The sequence below is a fragment of the Ornithorhynchus anatinus genome, chromosome 16, assembly GCF_004115215.2.
Source record: "Ornithorhynchus anatinus isolate Pmale09 chromosome 16, mOrnAna1.pri.v4, whole genome shotgun sequence".
Lineage (NCBI taxonomy): Eukaryota > Metazoa > Chordata > Mammalia > Monotremata > Ornithorhynchidae > Ornithorhynchus > Ornithorhynchus anatinus.
In genome coordinates this window covers 31225878-31243433 of record NC_041743.1, presented here as the reverse complement: position 1 = coordinate 31243433, position 17556 = coordinate 31225878, and the positions used below count along the sequence as shown (strand labels likewise).

Sequence of the window (17556 nt, the reverse complement as noted above, 5' to 3'; positions counted from 1 at the left end):
AGTACAGCAGTGCACTGAAGATGATTATAGCTAAAGACTGCTTGGTGAAATTCTGGCAGTTGTTTTGAGTTGCCCTTTACACAACTCCTCTCCCTCAACAAATCTGACCATTGGCAGTTTCCTCATTTTGGACTTCTGCTCTCTGAATTTCCTTATTCAATTCTTGCGCAGGCTGCAGTCAGTTGGGTCAGTACCTTTTAGTCCCCACTTAGGATCGAGCACTGAACTAGGCATGGAGAAGAGTTCTCGAGGAGGCTGAATAGAGGAGTTTGCCAACAAATGGACAAACATTTACATAGGATTTTGCAACCTGTCTAATAGATGTAAAAGTATTGTCTTTTCTGGGCATGCAGGGCCTGGTTTGCTCCTTGTTGAGCTGCTTTGGTTGTCCTGAAGTTGATCGGTCAAACATGGATGGAAAGACCAGCCACAGTAACAATAATAATGATATTTGTCATATTTGTTAAGCTCTTTCCACTAAGCCACACTGCTTCTCTTTTATGCTATTTGTTAAGCACTTTCTATGTGCCAGACACTGTAGATAGGTTGGATGCAGTCCCTGTCCCACTTGGGGCTCACACTCTTATTCCCCATTTTCCAGATGAGGTAATTGAGGCCCAGAGAAATAAAGTGACATGCCCAAGGTCACAGCAGGCAAGTGGTGGAGCTGGGATTACAACCCATGTCCTTTGACTCCTGAGCTCTTGCCACTAGGCCACGCTGCTTCTGCTTTAGTAGCTCACTAAATAGCAACCCACTCACCAGTTCATGGACACGTGGATGTGTTATTGGATATGTGTTTGTGTGCTTCCCAAAATGTCAGTTCCATCCCTGGAAGTGGATAAAACATGCCTTCATCTAGAGCCCTAAAGGGGTTGAGGGTTCCAAAGATGCAAAGACTGATCCTCCACCTTACCGACATCTATCCTTCAGCTCTTGAGTTTGGAGCATCCGTAGAAACCAAGAGGCATGTTCCTCTTTAGTGTCAAAGTGATGAGCAGTTCTCAAAATGAGAAGTAACTGTATTTTAATTTATTGTTCTGCTGCCTCATCTGGGCCTGGTGTTTTCAATGTTTGAGTCATATGTGGTGATAAGTAGCCTCTGATTACATTTCTGATGGTTCAGTATTGGCTGTAATTTCAAGCAGAGGTTTTAATATGAATGTTTAGCTGGGAACTCTTTTAAAAGAGGTAGTCCGATAGCCATGAGTCAGTATTTTATATGAAATAGGATATTTCTGAAAATCACTCTGGCCCATATTCAAGGAAGTCTGTTGGTTGAAACCTGAAAAGGATCAATTTCACACTGCAGTGCTCTATAGCCAAATTTTTTTTGTAATAAGCAAGTAAACATAGATGGGACTTGGTAACATTGTTTCACTCCTTTTCCACCCTCCCATCATCATTATCTTCAATTAACACTGATTGATTTTGATTTTCTGCAGCGTTCTACAAATCCCAAATACTTACTATTCTTGATCTCTGCCTTTTAGATTATATCTTGGTCCCCAGATAAGATAAGATGAGCAAATATCAGATTCCCTTTTTTGTTTTCATGTTTGTTTCTTTTGATTATTGTGTAATATTTTACAGTTACTTTTACATATTCCCCAATGTCTGTTTAATGAGGGCTTCTGGTTAGTATGCAAGGTATGTAACAGCCAGGAACGTAAGTGCTGGTGAACAAAAATGGTCCTAATAGAAATCAAGCAATGGGGCTAAAAAAAGTTTTCTCTTTTCTATTTCCTTTTTTAGGTTTGGTTTTCATGAGAATTGATCTGGGTCTTAACTTTGAATACCTCCGCTGCTAAACTGTTTTTTTTTTTTAACTCATTCAATAGAACCGAATATCTGCCCTCCAAGGCTCTCGACTAAGATCTGGAGAAAACAAAGAGATGATAATTCAGACTATCCCTGGCCTACAGCGGGCTCACAATCCAAAGGAAAAGAGGGGAGGAGGGGAAGCTGGGGATGGATATGTCAGAAAGATGGAAATGATAAAAAGAGCAAACATTATAAGCAAAGCAACCGGTGGTATTTATTGAGCATATATTGAGTCCTTACTGAGCGTTTGGTATAGTGCGATAGTTTGATGGAAACTATCCCTGTCCTCAAGAGGTTTACAGTCTAGTAGGAGGAAACAAGGGGAAAAGTAAATCCAGTATATTACAACTAAAGGACTATGCCATAATGGGTGCTCAATAAATGTGATCGACTGAATATTTCTTCCTGGGGTTAACGATCTTTGAAAGTATCTTACGAGGCTGTATGTTGTGTGTTTGTCCATAGAAGCGTTGTCAGGGGAAGAAGTTGGAGTGGGAGGAACAGCCATCCCAGGTCCTTTGCCAGCGTGGTCGATGGCCTCCCGCAGTTCCAGAGCCCAACATCACCGGTTCCATCTCTGCAGACCACTTTAGATAGGAGACAGCTGTACCCCAGGGTGGAGGGAGGCAAGCAATGGAGGCAGAGACTTGGAATCAGACCGCCAGAGTGATTGGCAGAGACAGTGGTGGCAAGTGTCTTATCCTACTGCCCTCCACTACAGGCTGCTCTTAACAAGAAACCTAGACCCAATCTGTAAGATAGACTAAAGACTGTGAACTCATTGTGAGAAGGTAATGTGTTTACCAACTCCGTTCATACATTCATTCAATCATATTTATTGAGCACTTACTGTGTGCAAAGCACTGAACTAAGCACTTAGGAGACTATAACAATAAACAGACATGTTCCTGCCCACAAAGAACTCACCGTTGAGAGGATTACTGTACTCTCCCAAGCGGTTAGGACAGTGGTCTGCACACAGTAAGAACTCAATAAATATGATTGACCGAGCTATATAGGGGTAGCAGAGGTGTCAGGGGTGGCTCAGAGCTGGGGATGACGCTTGTCAATTCTACATTGCAATATTGCGGTATCATAATTCACGCAAATCCTGTCATGCCTGTGGCAAATGGCTCTGCTTATGATATTATGATATTTATGATAAGAGAAGCAGCATGGCCTAGTGGATAAAGCATGGATCTGGGAGTCAGAAGGATCTGGGTTCTAATCCTGTCTCCATCGCTTTCTGCTGTGTGACCTTGGGCAAGACACTTAACTTCTCTGTGTCTCTGTTAACCTCATCTGTAAAATGGGGATTAAGACTGTGAGCCCCATGTGGGACAGGAACTGTGTCCAAACTGCTGAACTTTTATCTATCCCTTGCATCCTTGTATAGTGCCTGGCCCATAGTAAGCGCTTAACAAACACCACAATTAGTAGTAGTAGTATTACTAAGATTAGGATCATATCCACTCAGCACAAAACAGAAGATGAGGACTACTAGCTGGATAATTCGGGGGAAAACAAAAAACATTCCCAGTTATCTGGTTACTTCAAGCCGGAGCAGATTTGAAATTTTCATAGCAAATGAACTGGTGGATGGCGTCAAAGGGTATCTCTGAGAACGGACTGTTTCTGGACATTAAAAATGAGGCAGGAAGGCTTTGAGATGAGTGTTAAATTCCCATTCTTGAAAGTGGAGTGCAGATTTGTTAGCAAGATTCCTCTCTTCAGATAAATGGGAAACTTCAGGAAGAGGGGTGAGTTTCCTTGAGCTGAGTCGGCAGCACCAATTGCAGTTTAAGGATTATTGCCAATTTTAAGCACTTTCAAGGAAAGTCATTTTTCTATGAAATCTTTGGGGATTTGGACCTGAGTAAGGTAGGGGAAACAGGAAAATCCTTTGGGGTGTTTGTGAAGGGATCGCTGAAAGACATCAGGGCAACAAACAAATTATAGCCTGTCTGTGTCATGTTGGCCTGGAAATGCCCTGAAATACTTGCAAGACAGATATATATATATTTTTAAAGGGAGCAGTGCAAAAGAAAACTGGTAAGAGAGCCTGAGAGAGGAAGGGTGATTGATACTAGAGAGGAAAGAGTACAAGAATAACTCCACGCATTGAGTTTCAACCTATCTGAATGCATGAAGGAGATGTCTGTGGAAACTCTGCTATCTCCTTCTCAGTAATTAACCTACCTATGTGTACACTAAAGACATAATTACAGGCAAAACAAATCCTTTGATGTGAGAGTGCAGAATTACTAGGGGAAAAAGAAGGGGGCAAATAAAACTGGGAACAATCTTGCTTTAATATGCAAACAAGTCAGATGGAAAAATATTACCAAGAAAGAAAATAAAAGCAAACAAAGAAACAGGCAGCAGAGGGAGGAAGGCAGGCATCAGAAGACATGACATTTGGAGCTTTGGAGCTTAGTCATACTTTCAATCTACAGCAATACTTTCCTTTCAAGCCTCCCCAAATGTTTTCAAACAAAAAGCAGGTCAGATTCTCTTCCCTTACTGTGCTTCTCCCACCCTCCACCCCACTTTGAAAAAAAAAATTCCCCATAACGTTTTATCCTGTTTCAAAGACCAGACACAGAAGTGGCAAGTCCTGGAAAACAAAGGAAACCAGATCTCTGCTAAGGTCAAAACTGAGTATATTGGCTGTCTTGTCCAGTTCAAACCCAAAGACCACCATACATATGCTCAAGCACACACATAAACTTACCTTTCCCTGTCCCCCATCTACCTAGATGAACTCTATTGCACAAATCTGTTAATTGGGGGCAATCCTTCAACACTTTAAGGCTTGGGGGAAGGAGGAGCTGCCAGGCTTTATCTTGGCCTATTTCTGGCACCACAGTTGTTACAAAAATGAATATTCTCAATTGAACTATACTGAGCTATACTATACTCTAGGCTACCACAGCGAAGCCTCTCAGAAACAAAGACATTTCTCCTGCCTCCACTGTGTCTCCACTGTGCCATTGTCTAATGCTAAGAACTAGCATAATAACATAAAACAATACCATGATGATGGAGAAAACTTGATTTGGCATAGACAGTGAAGTTTTCCATGGGAATGATCCTAGGGGCTAGAGAAGGCTGTGGGAATAGTTCAAATCAGCATTTTTGCTGATTTTCTACAACCTATTGTTCCTCTCGGTCAAAACAGGGAACAGATCCTGACTCAATTATTCCCAGTGGGTTTCCTGGGGCCCAAAAATCTTCTGGAGGTAGATTGGAACAAATAGATAAACAAGCAAATTATCTTGGGAAGAGTTTGTTTATGCTTGTGCATATCTATTTGTCTATTTAGACAATATGCATGTACCTTGAACACACAATTGGTTTAGACCCTCTTAAGATAATTCAAGAAAAAAACAAGTTTTTTTTCTAGTTCATCTGACAAATTGCCTGGATAATTGCCTCATTTCTATACTTTGCACTGCAGTGAATACCCTCTGGTATCAAAATGGGGACAGTTGTAAATGGGCTACCTGGTGCCTATGTGTGTGTGTGTGTGTGTGTGTGTGTGTGTATGAATATATGCATATACATGTAGATTTTAGCTGTTGTAGAGCAGGGGCACTGGGAGCAAGGGGAGCAGAAGAAACACAATGTACCACAATCTGAGAGGGTCCCACAAAGTTGTGGTCTATCGAGGGACAACAGCTTTTACCATTGTGGTATATTGAAATCAGGGATGGGATGACTTCAGACAAGAGACTTTGAGAAGAGACTGTGATACCCAGCAACGGATCTAAAATCAACATCAGTCACTGCAGATAGCAAATGCGCAGCAAATATTATCTCAGAATTTGGTGGTGTAGAAAGAATTGTTGATTGTTCAATGGTCTTTTCAACCACACCCACATTTGAATAAAATCTAAACATGAATAGTGTTAAATTCAAGGATGGAGATATAAATATCAAGAATCCAATCATTTAATTTCCTATTTCCAGTGGGACTCTTGATAGTTATATTTATGGAGGTATGACTCTAATGGTTACTCTATTGGACTTTTGCTAAAGAGATTTACATATTTTCAAAGTGAAATACAGAATTCCCTCTGTGTTTTCAGCCTTTGCTTTTCTCTGGTCACATTGATTTCACTGTAAGAGTCACCAGCTACAAGGTTTGTTCAAATATTATCAACATGAATTGATGGAGTTTAAGAATGTGATTTGAAGAAATGATCAAGTTTTAGGTGTTTTTTTTTTAATTGGGAAGACACTGAGTTTCCATTTTAAAATTCTGGGCTTTAGTTTTATTTTTGTCAATCAATCAATGGTATTTATTGAGCACTTACTGTGAGCAGAGCACTGTACTAAGCTCTTGGGAGAGTACAGCACAACAACATAACAGACATTCCTTGTCCATATACAATAATGTCTGCATAGCAATTTTTTTTCACAATATTACTTTTCTTCAAAACTGACAAAAATAATTAAACAAAAGTACAACAACATAGTTACCTGATGGCACAAGTAGCAATGTTAGGGAAAACTGGCTTAATTTGAAGTATTTACTCCTAGCACAAATCTAAAATCTAACAATAGTCATCTCTCGGTTTTAAAATGAGGACTTTTTATTACATTTTCTCAATTCCCTCCTTCAGCTCCTCCCTCCAACTGTCTCCAACTGTCTCTTAAAACTGACAGTTGTAAGAATGTTCTTAAAATTCACATCCTTGGCCTGTACCTCAGACCCCATCCCCTCTCACCTATTAAAAATCCTTGCTCCCAACCTTCTCTGCTTTACAGTCAGCTTTCACCTCTCACTTTTTATTGTTTCCCTCCTCTTTGCCTTCAAAAGTGTTCAGGTCTCTTCACTGGATCCCACTATTCCACTATCACCCCACCTCCTTGCTCACCTGGCTTCAGCTACCACCTCTATGCAGATGATTTCCAAATCTCTCTCTCTCTCTCTCTCTCACTGACCTCCCATCTAACCTACAGTCCTGCATCTCCTCTTGTCCCCTGTTCAACTCCAATCGGATATCCTGTCAGCACCTCAAACTCAATATGTCTGAAGCCCCCAAACCCACTCCTCCCATAACTTTTCCATCTCAGCCAACAAACCACCACCCTCTCCAACCCAGAAGTCACCACTCTTCACTGTCTCTCAAATTCGGTTCACTGCCAAATCCAGCCGGTTATTCCTGCACAACGTCTCCTAGATCCGCCCCTTCCTCTCCACCCAAACTGCTCCCACCCTGGTACAAGCTCTGGTCTTGCCTCAGCGAGACTATTGCATTAGCCTCTTGGCTGGTCTCCCAGCCTCAATCAATCAATCGATCAAAGGTATATATTGAGTTCTTTCCATAGTGCAATAAATGGAGTTGGTAGACATAATCCCTACCCTCAAGGAATTTACAGTCTAAGGCGCGGAGACTGCCATTTAAATAAAGTATAATTGGAGTGAGGAGGCAGAGCATAGGGACTCGTACATAAGTGCTGTGGGGAAGGGGTATGAGTAGCCGAGTGTTTAAGGGCTATAGGCCCAAGTGCTTAGGCAGTGCAGAAGGAAGCGCAAATAGTGTGGGGGGAAAGAGAAGTTAATCAGGTAAGGGTTCTTGGAAGAGATATGATTTAAGTAAGGGGACTGAAGGTAGGGATACGAAGGAGGAAGGAGTTCCAGGCCAATGGGAGAACATAAGGGGTCAGCGGCAAGAGAGATGAAATCGAGGTACAGTGAATAGGTTGGTGCTAGAGGAGCGAAGTGGACAGGCTTGGTTATAATAGGAGATTAGTGAGTTTAGGTAGGAGGGGGGAGCTCATTCCATCAATCAATTATTTACTGAGCACTTTCTGGGTGCAGAGCACTACACTAATCTCAGAGTTGTTAGAATGAATACCTGAAAGCTCATGAAAAGGAGTTTGTTTAATGTGGAGATGGTTGGGCAACCAGTGGAGGTTTTTAAAGAGTGGGGAGACGTGTGTTGAATGTTTTTTTGCAAAGTGATCCAGGAGGAAGAATGAAATATGGACTGGAGAAGGAAGAGACTGCAGGCAGGGGGTCAGCGAGGACCTCCAGCCTCTTATCTCACCAATCTATACTACATGCTGCTGCAAGGATCATCTTCCTCAAGTGTCACTTGACCCACATTTCTCCTCTCCTCAAAACCCTCTGCTGGCCACCTGTGTCTCTCCACATCAAACACAAACTCCTCACAACTGACCACCATCTAGCACCAGCTTACCTATCTGCTCTCTTCACCCACTATTTTCCAACCCCCTGTCTTCATTCTTCTCAAGCCAGCCTCCTAGCTGTACCTGGTTCTTGCCTCTCCCATCTTAATCTCCTCACTCAGGCCCTTTCTCCAGCTTGAAACTCCTTTCCCCTCCACATCAGACTGACAGACCCCAGCTAGCCCCACCTTCAAAGCCCTCTTGAAATCCCACTTCCTCCAACTAGTTTTCAACCAGTGAATTTCCCACCCCCTCCAAGCCATAGCCTTTTAGCCAACTCTAGCACTTGTAAACTTATTTACACCCTCCTTAGTATTCAATTATAAGTGTACTCGATTAATTATTTTGACCACTCTAGTTGTATGTGTATGCTTGCTTCCTCATTAAAATGTGTGCTCTTTGTGGGCAGGGAACATATTACTTCACTTTGTAACCTTGGGCAAGTCACTTCATTTCTCTGTGCCTCAGTTCCCTCATCTGTTTCCCCTCCTAGAAAGACTGTGAGCCCCATGCGGGACCCGAGTACTTTGTGTCTACCCCAGGGCTTAGTACAGTGCTTGATACATAGTAAGTGCTAACAAATACCATTATATTATCTTGTTCTTCTTAGGTGCTTCAGATAGTTCACTGTACTAAGTGGGGACTCAATAATGCTAGTAGTGTTACTACTACTCCCTCCACTTGTATCCAAACTCCATAAAAGGGGTACAGATACATGTTCCCTTGCCTTCATCTCCACCAGCTCTCTTCTTGGCCCACTACAATCAGTTTGTCACTCCCCTCCATTGACTTTATGCCCCAAGATCAGCAGTGACTTTCACATAGCCAAGACGCATGGGCTGTACTTTGCCCTAGGCCTCCTGGATCTCTTGGACACCTCCAGGACTCTTGATGCAGTCCTGGAGATGCAACTCGTCTTGTTTTTACTGACAAGACACTCTCCTGATTATCCTCTCACTTCTCTAACAGCCCTTTCTTAATGGCATTTGCTGGCTCTCCTTCCAATCTTCATCCCCCAACTCTGAGTGTCCCACAAGATTCTGGTCTGGGTCCAGAGTAGTACTAAGGGTAGTGTTCTTGCTGTGCACCTACTCTCTCAGGGAGCTTATACACTCAAGTGACTTCAGCTACCACTTCTACATGACTGTCTTCCAAATCTGCCCTTCGAGCCCCAATCTTCCTCCTACTCTTCTATCTCACATCTTCTCTTACCTCCAGAACAGTTCCATTGGATGTCATGCTTGCATCTTAAACTGAATATGTCTAAAATGGAACACAACCATCCACCCTATCCCAGAAGTCTACAACCTAGTGTCACCTTTGACTCCTCACTATCTTTCAACCCTCAAATTCATTCTGTAGCTAAACACTGCTAGTTCCTTCTTTAAGATGTTTCTTGATTTGCTTCCTTCCTCTCCACCCAAACAACCACCCTGCTGGTTCAAGTTCTCACCATCTCCTGATTAGATTAACCCTATCAGCCTTCGTATTTGGTCTCCCTTCCCTCTCCATTCAGTCTATACAAACTCCACTGCCCAACTCATCTTCCTAAAATGTCTTTCTGTTCACATCTCCTCCTCAAAAACCTACAAGGGCTACTCTATTTCCCTCTGCATCAATAACTAATAATAATAATACTAGTGTTGGTTAAGCACTTATGTGCCAAGCACTGTACTAAATGCTGGAGTAGATATGATGTAATCAAGGTAGACAGAGTCTCTTTCTCATTTGGGGCTGTCAGTCTAAGTAGGAGGGAGAAGGATTTAATCTTCATTTTACAGATGAGGAAATTGAGGTACAGAGAAGTTAAATGACTTTCCCAAAGTTACACAGCAAGCAAATGGCAGAACCAGGATTAAAACCCAGGACCTTTGACTCCCAAGTCATCTAACTCCCAGGGTCTCTACTTTGCAGATCCATGCTCTTTCCACTAGGCCATGCTGTGTCTATAAAAATAATAGTAAGCACTCAATAAATACTACTGATTGGTTAACCATTGGTTTTAAGGCTCTTCAAGAGTTCTCTCCAGGAAACATTCCCAAATTAATTTTCTTCTCCCTGGGTCACATTTTCCCAACTGCCACCTCAACCCTTATACACTTAGCCCCCTATATCACTTACGTATACATTGTTAAAAGCTCTATCTAAGCCCTTTCTTCACTTATCCATCTTTTCATTTCCTTTTTCCTCCTATCTGTAAATTTGTTTCTAACTCCCCCATTAAGTTACTAGCTCCTGAGGGCAGGGATCCATTTTACTCAACCGAGAACTTAGTAGTTCTTTCTGCACACAGTAGATAATCAATAAATATGATCAATCGATTACAATGAGAATAATGACAACAATAGCAATAAGCAAGCAAATAACTGATCATGGGTACATGTTACCACAGGAAGGGCCCTGAGGTTTATTACAGAATGGGGAGAAAATTTCCAGAAAAAAAAAATTATAATGCTTTTTTAAATGATCAAACCTTCCAGAATAGCCATCAATAGAATTGGCATATATTTTAGATATTAAATTATGAAAATTTGTCAAACTGAATTGAGAAGAAGCTCTATCTTAGTGGATAGAGCATGGGCCTGGAAATCAGAAGGATATGGGTTCTAATTCTACCTCTGCCACTTGCCTGTTGGGTGACCTTGGTCAAGTCACAACTTCTCTGTGACTCCATTACCTCATCTGTAAAATGGGGGTTAAGACTGTGAGCCTCATGTGGAGCAGCGACTGTGTCCAATCTAACAATCTTGTGTCTACCCCACTGCTTAGTACTGTGCCTGGCACATAGTAAGCGCTGAACAAATACCATTTAAAAAAAAATCTGAATCAATTTGACTACCTTTCAAATGAGGAAAGAATTGTAAATCCATTTAAATAGCAGTGAAATGTTTTAAATTGAAATTTTGGCATTGGTGTGGGGGCGAGGGAGTTCCCTGGGGGTTGGAAATACATCTGGAGGAAAAAAGTATATTAAATCAGCTAAAACCCTAAAAAGCTCTAAATGAAAGTGAATCCTCATTTTGGTTCATTTTCAATAACTTTATCAGTAGGGCAAGACGTGCACAAGTTGACAAAGCAAATGCATCAGGCCCTTGTCTAAGACAGGTGCACAATAGCATCTGTGGAGTGGCGTAGCCACAGTGCACAGAAGCTGGCCTAATATGTAACCCAAGAAAGGTCTAGACCTTGGCTAGCAGCTGGGGTGTTATTCTTCCTTTCAAAGAGTGTGTGGGAGGGGTGGGAGAAGGTCCGAGAGCAGGAGGGGAAAGAAAGCATTGTGCAGATTACAGTCTTTCAATTTTATTTTTGATTAAAAAAAATTGACATTCCCCTTTTTTTCCACATCTTCAAAGAGGGACTGGAAAACAGCTTCTGAGGCCTTGCAACAGCTGGACTGGGGATGGAGAAAAATAGAGGGGGCAAGGAACAGACACACACACAATTTTCATTCGAAGAGGACAGAAACCAAATTCACCTTCTAAAGCCAAGCCACCATCTAATCAATCGACAGTATATAGATATTTGAAAACTTCCAGAAATCAGATAGGAATTCGAAAGTCTGTCTCTGTCTTGTCTTAGAGAACAGCAGGAACGTATTCCGAAATTCAAAGGGAGTAAATTCCACCCGTCATTAGACAGTTTCAATTTTGTCTGTCTTCCCTTCCCCATGCCCTTCCTCTCCCAAATCGTCTGGGGGTACGTTTGGATAAATACTCCCAAACATGCACTCCGGGGATTTTCTATCCCATTTTAAAACGAAGTGCATTGCAGGGCCAGGCCGGTGAAGGGCGGCCAAATTCAAGGTTAGAGGACAGGACACCATCTCTCTCCACCTTTTTCTTTTAGACGGGCCACGAGAGGAAACCCTGCTCGCACTAGGACCCAGGAGGGCGGGACCCAAAGTCAGGCTTCTCGGTTCATTCAATCTCTCTCTATACACATGCACACACGCACACACACACACACACACACATATACACGCACACACGCATTGTACACGCACCCACATACAGACATATACTCACCAAACTGCCCAAGGAGAGGATCGAAAAGTCAGCGACAGACTGTTCTCCTCTGCCTGCTTTGGCACCTTCCTGGGCTCTTCCCAAGATAAAGGACTATCACGAAATCTGTCATTTAAAAAAAACCCCAAAAACCTGAATTAAATATGGGAAAACGTGGGAGACCGAGGAAAGAACTGAAATGCGAGGAGGACGAGTTGGCTGCTTCTCCTGAACAGCAGCGAGAAGACCTCGCAGGAGAAAAGCTCAGGTGTCCGTTCAGTGACATTTTCAACACCAGCGAAAGCTCCATGGAAAAACAGATCAACACTTTTCTGCAGAATGTGCAGATTTTACTGGAGGCCGCCAGCTACCTGGAGAAAATCGAGAAAGAAAACAAAAGTAAGTTCGGTTGAGGGTTTATTTTCTGTCTTTCTTCTTCCTGCAGTTCTTTAACAAACAAATAGTCGCACATGCGGTCAGAAAATGCTTGGGAAGAAGCCGATGATCTCAGTGCAGGCACACATACACACTCAGACATACAGAGCTTTTGAATATGTAACAAAAGAGAGGGAGGGAGAGACAGACAGAAGAAGAAAATCTGAAAGAATGAAGCTGCCGGAGTATTGAGGATAGCCAGGGAGAAACTGGAAAGTGTTAAGTTTGCTGACAGCCAAGCGCTGGGAATGATGGTGCAGGATTTCGCTTCCCTTTCTTTCTTTCCTTTTGTAAATAGCAAGACTGAGGGGGTTTTAAATCGACAGTGTCGGCATAGCAGCCCCAAGTTCTTTAGTGGTGGGCAAAACCAAGCGATCCCACAACAAAACCAGCCTCTTCCTTTATGTCTCTCGCTTTCTCCCTTTTCTCCCGTTCGCTACTTTCCTTCTTGGGGGCTGCTTCCCCTTCCAGAGAAACAAGCGTCCTGTAAATGCGCGATGGGGACGAGGAAATAATAATATTAAGACCGCCCCCCCAAAAATCTTAACCAGATCCTAACTCAGGCCCCCCCGAAATGTTTGCTCCGCCACGTAGAAGTTGGCGAAAGGGGCACAGCCAAGGTGGAAACTTTATAATCTTGCAGGAGAACTGGTAGTGGAGGAGGGTTGGGGAAATGTTGTTTTTGGTTGGGTTTTTTTTTTTTTGGTGGGGTTTATTTATTTATTTATGGGCGCGAAGCTCCCAACTCTGCTGGTAGGACAAGTAAATCGCGTTTCCTTCTGAAGGTCTGGCGAAAGAGAATAAATCTGGACTGTAGGATGGGGTCGGGGGCGGCTTTCTCCCCCCTCCCTCCTTTCCCTCCTTTAGCTGTTCATGTCTCCCGTCAGCAAAATAACCCCCCTAAACGGGTGCACGCGTTTGCAACGTCTCCGAGCACAATCGTCGACAATAACAGCGGGGGAGGAGGGGGAGGAGGAGAAAGAAAAGAAGAAAGGAGAGAAGGAATGAATCGAGGCAAGAACGTAAATGGTAGATTGCAACGTGTCAAACCTTAGCTTCAACCTCCCCCCTCCCCCCCCCCCCCCGTGTACATCCAAAAACAAAAATCCTATAAAATATCTCCCGGGAGCATTCATTCAGTCGTATTTATTGAGCGTTTACTGGGTGCGGAGCACTGTACTAAGCGCTTGGAATGTACAATTCGGCAGCAGAGACAATCGCTGCCCAACAACGGGCTCACAGTCGAAAAGGGGGACACAGCAAAACCAAACAAGTAGGGATCAATACCATCAAAACAGATCAATAGAATCAGAAATATATACACATCATTAATAGAGTAATAAATAATATACACAGATCTACACAAGTGCTGTGGGGAGGGGAAGGGGGCAGAGCAGAGGGAGGGAGTGGGGGCAATGGGGAGGAGGGGCAGAGGGAAAGGGAGGGCTCAGTCGGGGAAGGCCTCCTGGAGGAGTAAAAGTGATGATGTAAATGCGAGCAAGAAATGGTGTGAATCGTTTTGTTTTTTTAAAAAAAATGGTATTCAGAGGTTGGGGTGGATCAATCTGTTATTTTCTTTCTAAAAAAAAAAATCTTGCTCTTTATCCCCTTGGTAAGTCGATTGCTCGGAGGGAAAGGCATTGCTGTTGATGTCACGACGTCTCTTATTTTTCGATTATTAAAGGGGGGGGGGGGGAGGGTGCAGGCATGGATTTGCTAGGATTTGTAGTTCCTGAAAAACTGGAGGCGGGAGGGGGGAAGGGTTGGAAAGGGAATCCTTGCTTCTCTCTTCCCCCCCTCCCCCGGGTCGGGCCGTGTGATCCCGGAGAGCAGGTCTCCTGGCGTCTGGGCCGTTTTTAGAGGACACCTTGGTGAGCGTCTTGCAGGTCCTCTTATATCAAAACAACACAAAACAGCCAACCGCCCCCCCATCGAGGTGCATTTCACTGAGCTGTAAGCCGCTTCGGCCCTCCCCCTCCTCTTTTTCTGCTCTCTTTTGCCCTTGCCCCCCTCCTCCCCGCGGGGGGACCCCGCCAGAGGTGGGCAGGGTAAGGGGAGCCCCCCGCGGAAAGGGGTTGACGGAGGAGGCCGGCGCGGCCGCCGCTTCCTCGTTGATCGTCCTGCCCTCCCCAAAGGGCCCATGGCGTGGCCCACAGTCACGTAGGCAAGGAGGAGGAGGACAAGCCGGGGAGCCGGCGGGGAGCTGGGGCTCCTGTTCCTGGGTTAAGAGGGGGCTGGGACACACAACAACAAAGTAAGACGCCATCCCTCCGGTGGGTGCCCTTTTGGAGGATTCTCCTCCCTGCAAAAACAACCAACTGCAGGCGTTCGCCTCTCCTTCCCTCCCCCGTCCCTGCAAGAGAGTCCCCAGTTGCCCCTAAATCGGTGTTTACATCACTCCGCCGTTCGCCCCTGCTCTTTTCTTGGCATGACGTGATCCTCCCAGCACCATTATTTTCGGCCCCTCTGCAGACCGGAGCGTGAAATGTGGCGATTCCGAGTGAGACGGATTAGACCTTGCTTTGCAGAAAGAGTTGAGGGGCAGTAAGGACGTGAGGATAATAATGTCGGTATTTCTAAGCGCTGGGGTAGATGCAGGGTGATCAGATTATCCCACGTGAGGCTCACGGTCGCAATTCGCATTTTACAGATGAGGAAACTGAGGCACAGAGAGGTAAAGTGAGCTGCACCCCTCCTCAGCTCTCCCTCCTGCCCCCCCTGACCCACCGGGTAAAACCAACATTGCTGCTGGTCCTTTTGGGGGGGCTCAATTTGAGAGCCTCATTCCAGCGGGCGCTCAGATCAATACTTATGCATGATGGCAGAGCGGGATACTATTTCGAGGTCTTCGATCACTGACGAACACATCCAGCCCACGGTATCTATCCACCCCAACTCCCACTGCCCTCCCCCCCCCCCCCAGGCCCAAAAGAATAGAGGCTTTTCTCCATTCTGTCCCAAGCCCTTGTTTCCTTTCACCCGACAGCAGAGCACAAACGTCACGTTGGTCAGGGTGCACACAATAAAGCACGTCGCGGGGAGAATCCTGCAATAGAGCTTTCCATCATAATGCAGACAGCCCAGGCCACCGAGATCTGGGTTGGCTTTTTATGGTCGGGTTGTTTGGCAAAATTGCATCGCTTGCATTAAAGATGATCATCTGCTGGAGAGGAAAAAAAGGTTCGGCGGGTAGAGGGTCGGGTTTTTTTCCTCCCGATTTCTTACGTCTCTCAGGCTCTGGGGTGGTTGTTTTTGTTTTTTATTATCAGGACCGAAACCGGCTGGAGGAAAAGATCGTGTTTTCGGAAGTTTAGATTTTTTTTCTCCTCCCCCACCTTTTTTTTTTTTGAGGTCAGTACTGCGTAGCCTGCTGCTGGCTCAGGTGCACCGTCTCCCTGGCTGCAATACAGTCTGCTTCTCTGTAATCACTTGATCTCTTTCCTCCTCCCAGCTAGAGACACATGGTTTCCACATGGAGACAAACTTCTCTCTTCTGAGTGGACTTGACCTAGCTCAGTCATCCACCAATCAGAAACTTGTCCCCCCTCTGGCGTCACGCGTTGCTGGGGCCCGGAGGCCAGTGGGACGGAGCGGCCGTGGAGCCGGGGAATGGCTGGGAAGTGTAGTGCTGGGCTCCCTTCTTAAAGGCACAGGCCGCCGCCCGAAAATCGTTTGGAATAATGGGTCAACATGGCTCCACTAGGAGCTTCCCCCCAATTGATTTCCTAGTCGCAAGCCTTTCAACGATGCTCATTCCTCATGTGGATGTCGGATAGGAACAGAGATCTACTTGTCCCTCGTCCTTTTCTACGGGGACTTCTGTTTTAGTTTACGAATGTGTCCAAAAATACCTTCTTCGCACTTTGCATCGAAATTGATTCTCTGCCACTTTCTTCTCCTGTCAGAATAGAGTGCCCTCCGATGATGTCGACAGTGCCTCCTGGGTGGGCTTCTGCATTTAGGTTTGATTTTCGTTCCTCCAGTTGGATTTATTGAGTGCTGACGGTGGGCAAAGCACTGTACTGAGCGCTTGGGAAAGTACCATATAGCAACAGATAGGCACATTCCTGCCCACAGTGAGCTCAGAGACTAAACTAAAAGCAACAACCTTTTAGAGAAAGGAAGAAGGATCGGACTTGCAGACTGCTCTAGAGTGCTCTCCAAGATGAGATTCGGTGGCAGCCTTCAATCATAATGTGTCAGTTTATTCCTTTATCGTACTCTCCCAAGCGCTTAGTACATTGCTGGGCACACGGTAAGTGCTCAATAAATACGGTTGAATGAATGGATGGATGGATGAAATCATCTCTGGAAAATTTAAATCAAGGACCTGTGTAAGGGTTAAAGACTGTGTGTGAGTATGGTGGACAGCCCTTGTAATAATGGTGGTATTTGTTAAGTGTTTATTATGTGCAAAGCACTGTTCTAAGAGCTGGGGGGATACAAGATGATCAGGTTGTCCCACATGGGGCTCACAGTTTTCATCCCCATTTTACAGATAAGGTAACTGAGGCTCAGAGAAGTTAAGTGACTTGCCCAAAGTCACACAGCTGACAAGCGGCAGAGCCGAGATTCGAACCCATGACCTCTGACTCCCAAGCCCGGGCTTGGACTTGTAGAGTAAGGAGGAGGAGAAGGACATAAACCAGAAGGTTCTGGAGAAAGCTGGTTTGGGGGTGGCATTTAAAACCTTCCGTTTGGAAGGACGAGAGGCTGGATGGAAGGAGAGACCAGAAGCAAGGTTACTGATGACAAAGAGCTTGCTCTAAGTGCTCTTAAGAAGAGAAAGATGAGTTAGGGGTTCAGAATCGCTGGTGTTGCCAACGACGTTGGAGGAGGTTAGGGACTGCTAACTACACCAGGCACCGGTGACCTACAGGATGTGTTGCAGAGAACAGCACACCACGTGTGCTGCCAGAAACACCACAAGCCCCGGCCTTCACCTCTGGAGTGCCTCAAGACACCTACTCTTGCCTGTCACTGTGCTCCAAGATCCCCTCCACTCTCCCAGGTCCCTTGCAACTCTGTCTTGCAACCATTCTGCTCAGTTGGCTGGGACATTTGGAGAAAGAACAGAAGCTGGCTGTGAGGG

General features: G+C 44.8%; 1 protein-coding gene and 1 long non-coding RNA gene across 2 annotated transcripts in view; one reads left to right on the top strand and one right to left on the bottom strand.

Annotated features, from left to right (window-relative positions):
• Window positions 1–11309: 11309 nt before the first annotated feature.
• Window positions 11310–12244, bottom strand: LOC107547482. Its single transcript, XR_001604257.3, has 2 exons — window positions 12051–12244; window positions 11310–11419 (listed from the first exon to the last, which is right to left on the bottom strand). It is a non-coding gene; the product is annotated as an uncharacterized LOC107547482 (long non-coding RNA).
• Window positions 12174–17556, top strand: part of MXI1 (MAX interactor 1, dimerization protein) — a 69638-nt gene continuing 64255 nt past the window's right edge. Inside the window, exon 1 of the mRNA XM_029080485.2 lies at window positions 12174–12428. Within this exon, the coding sequence (XP_028936318.1) occupies window positions 12194–12428 (235 nt within the window). The 5' untranslated portion in view covers window positions 12174–12193. The remainder of the gene's footprint in view (window positions 12429–17556) is intronic.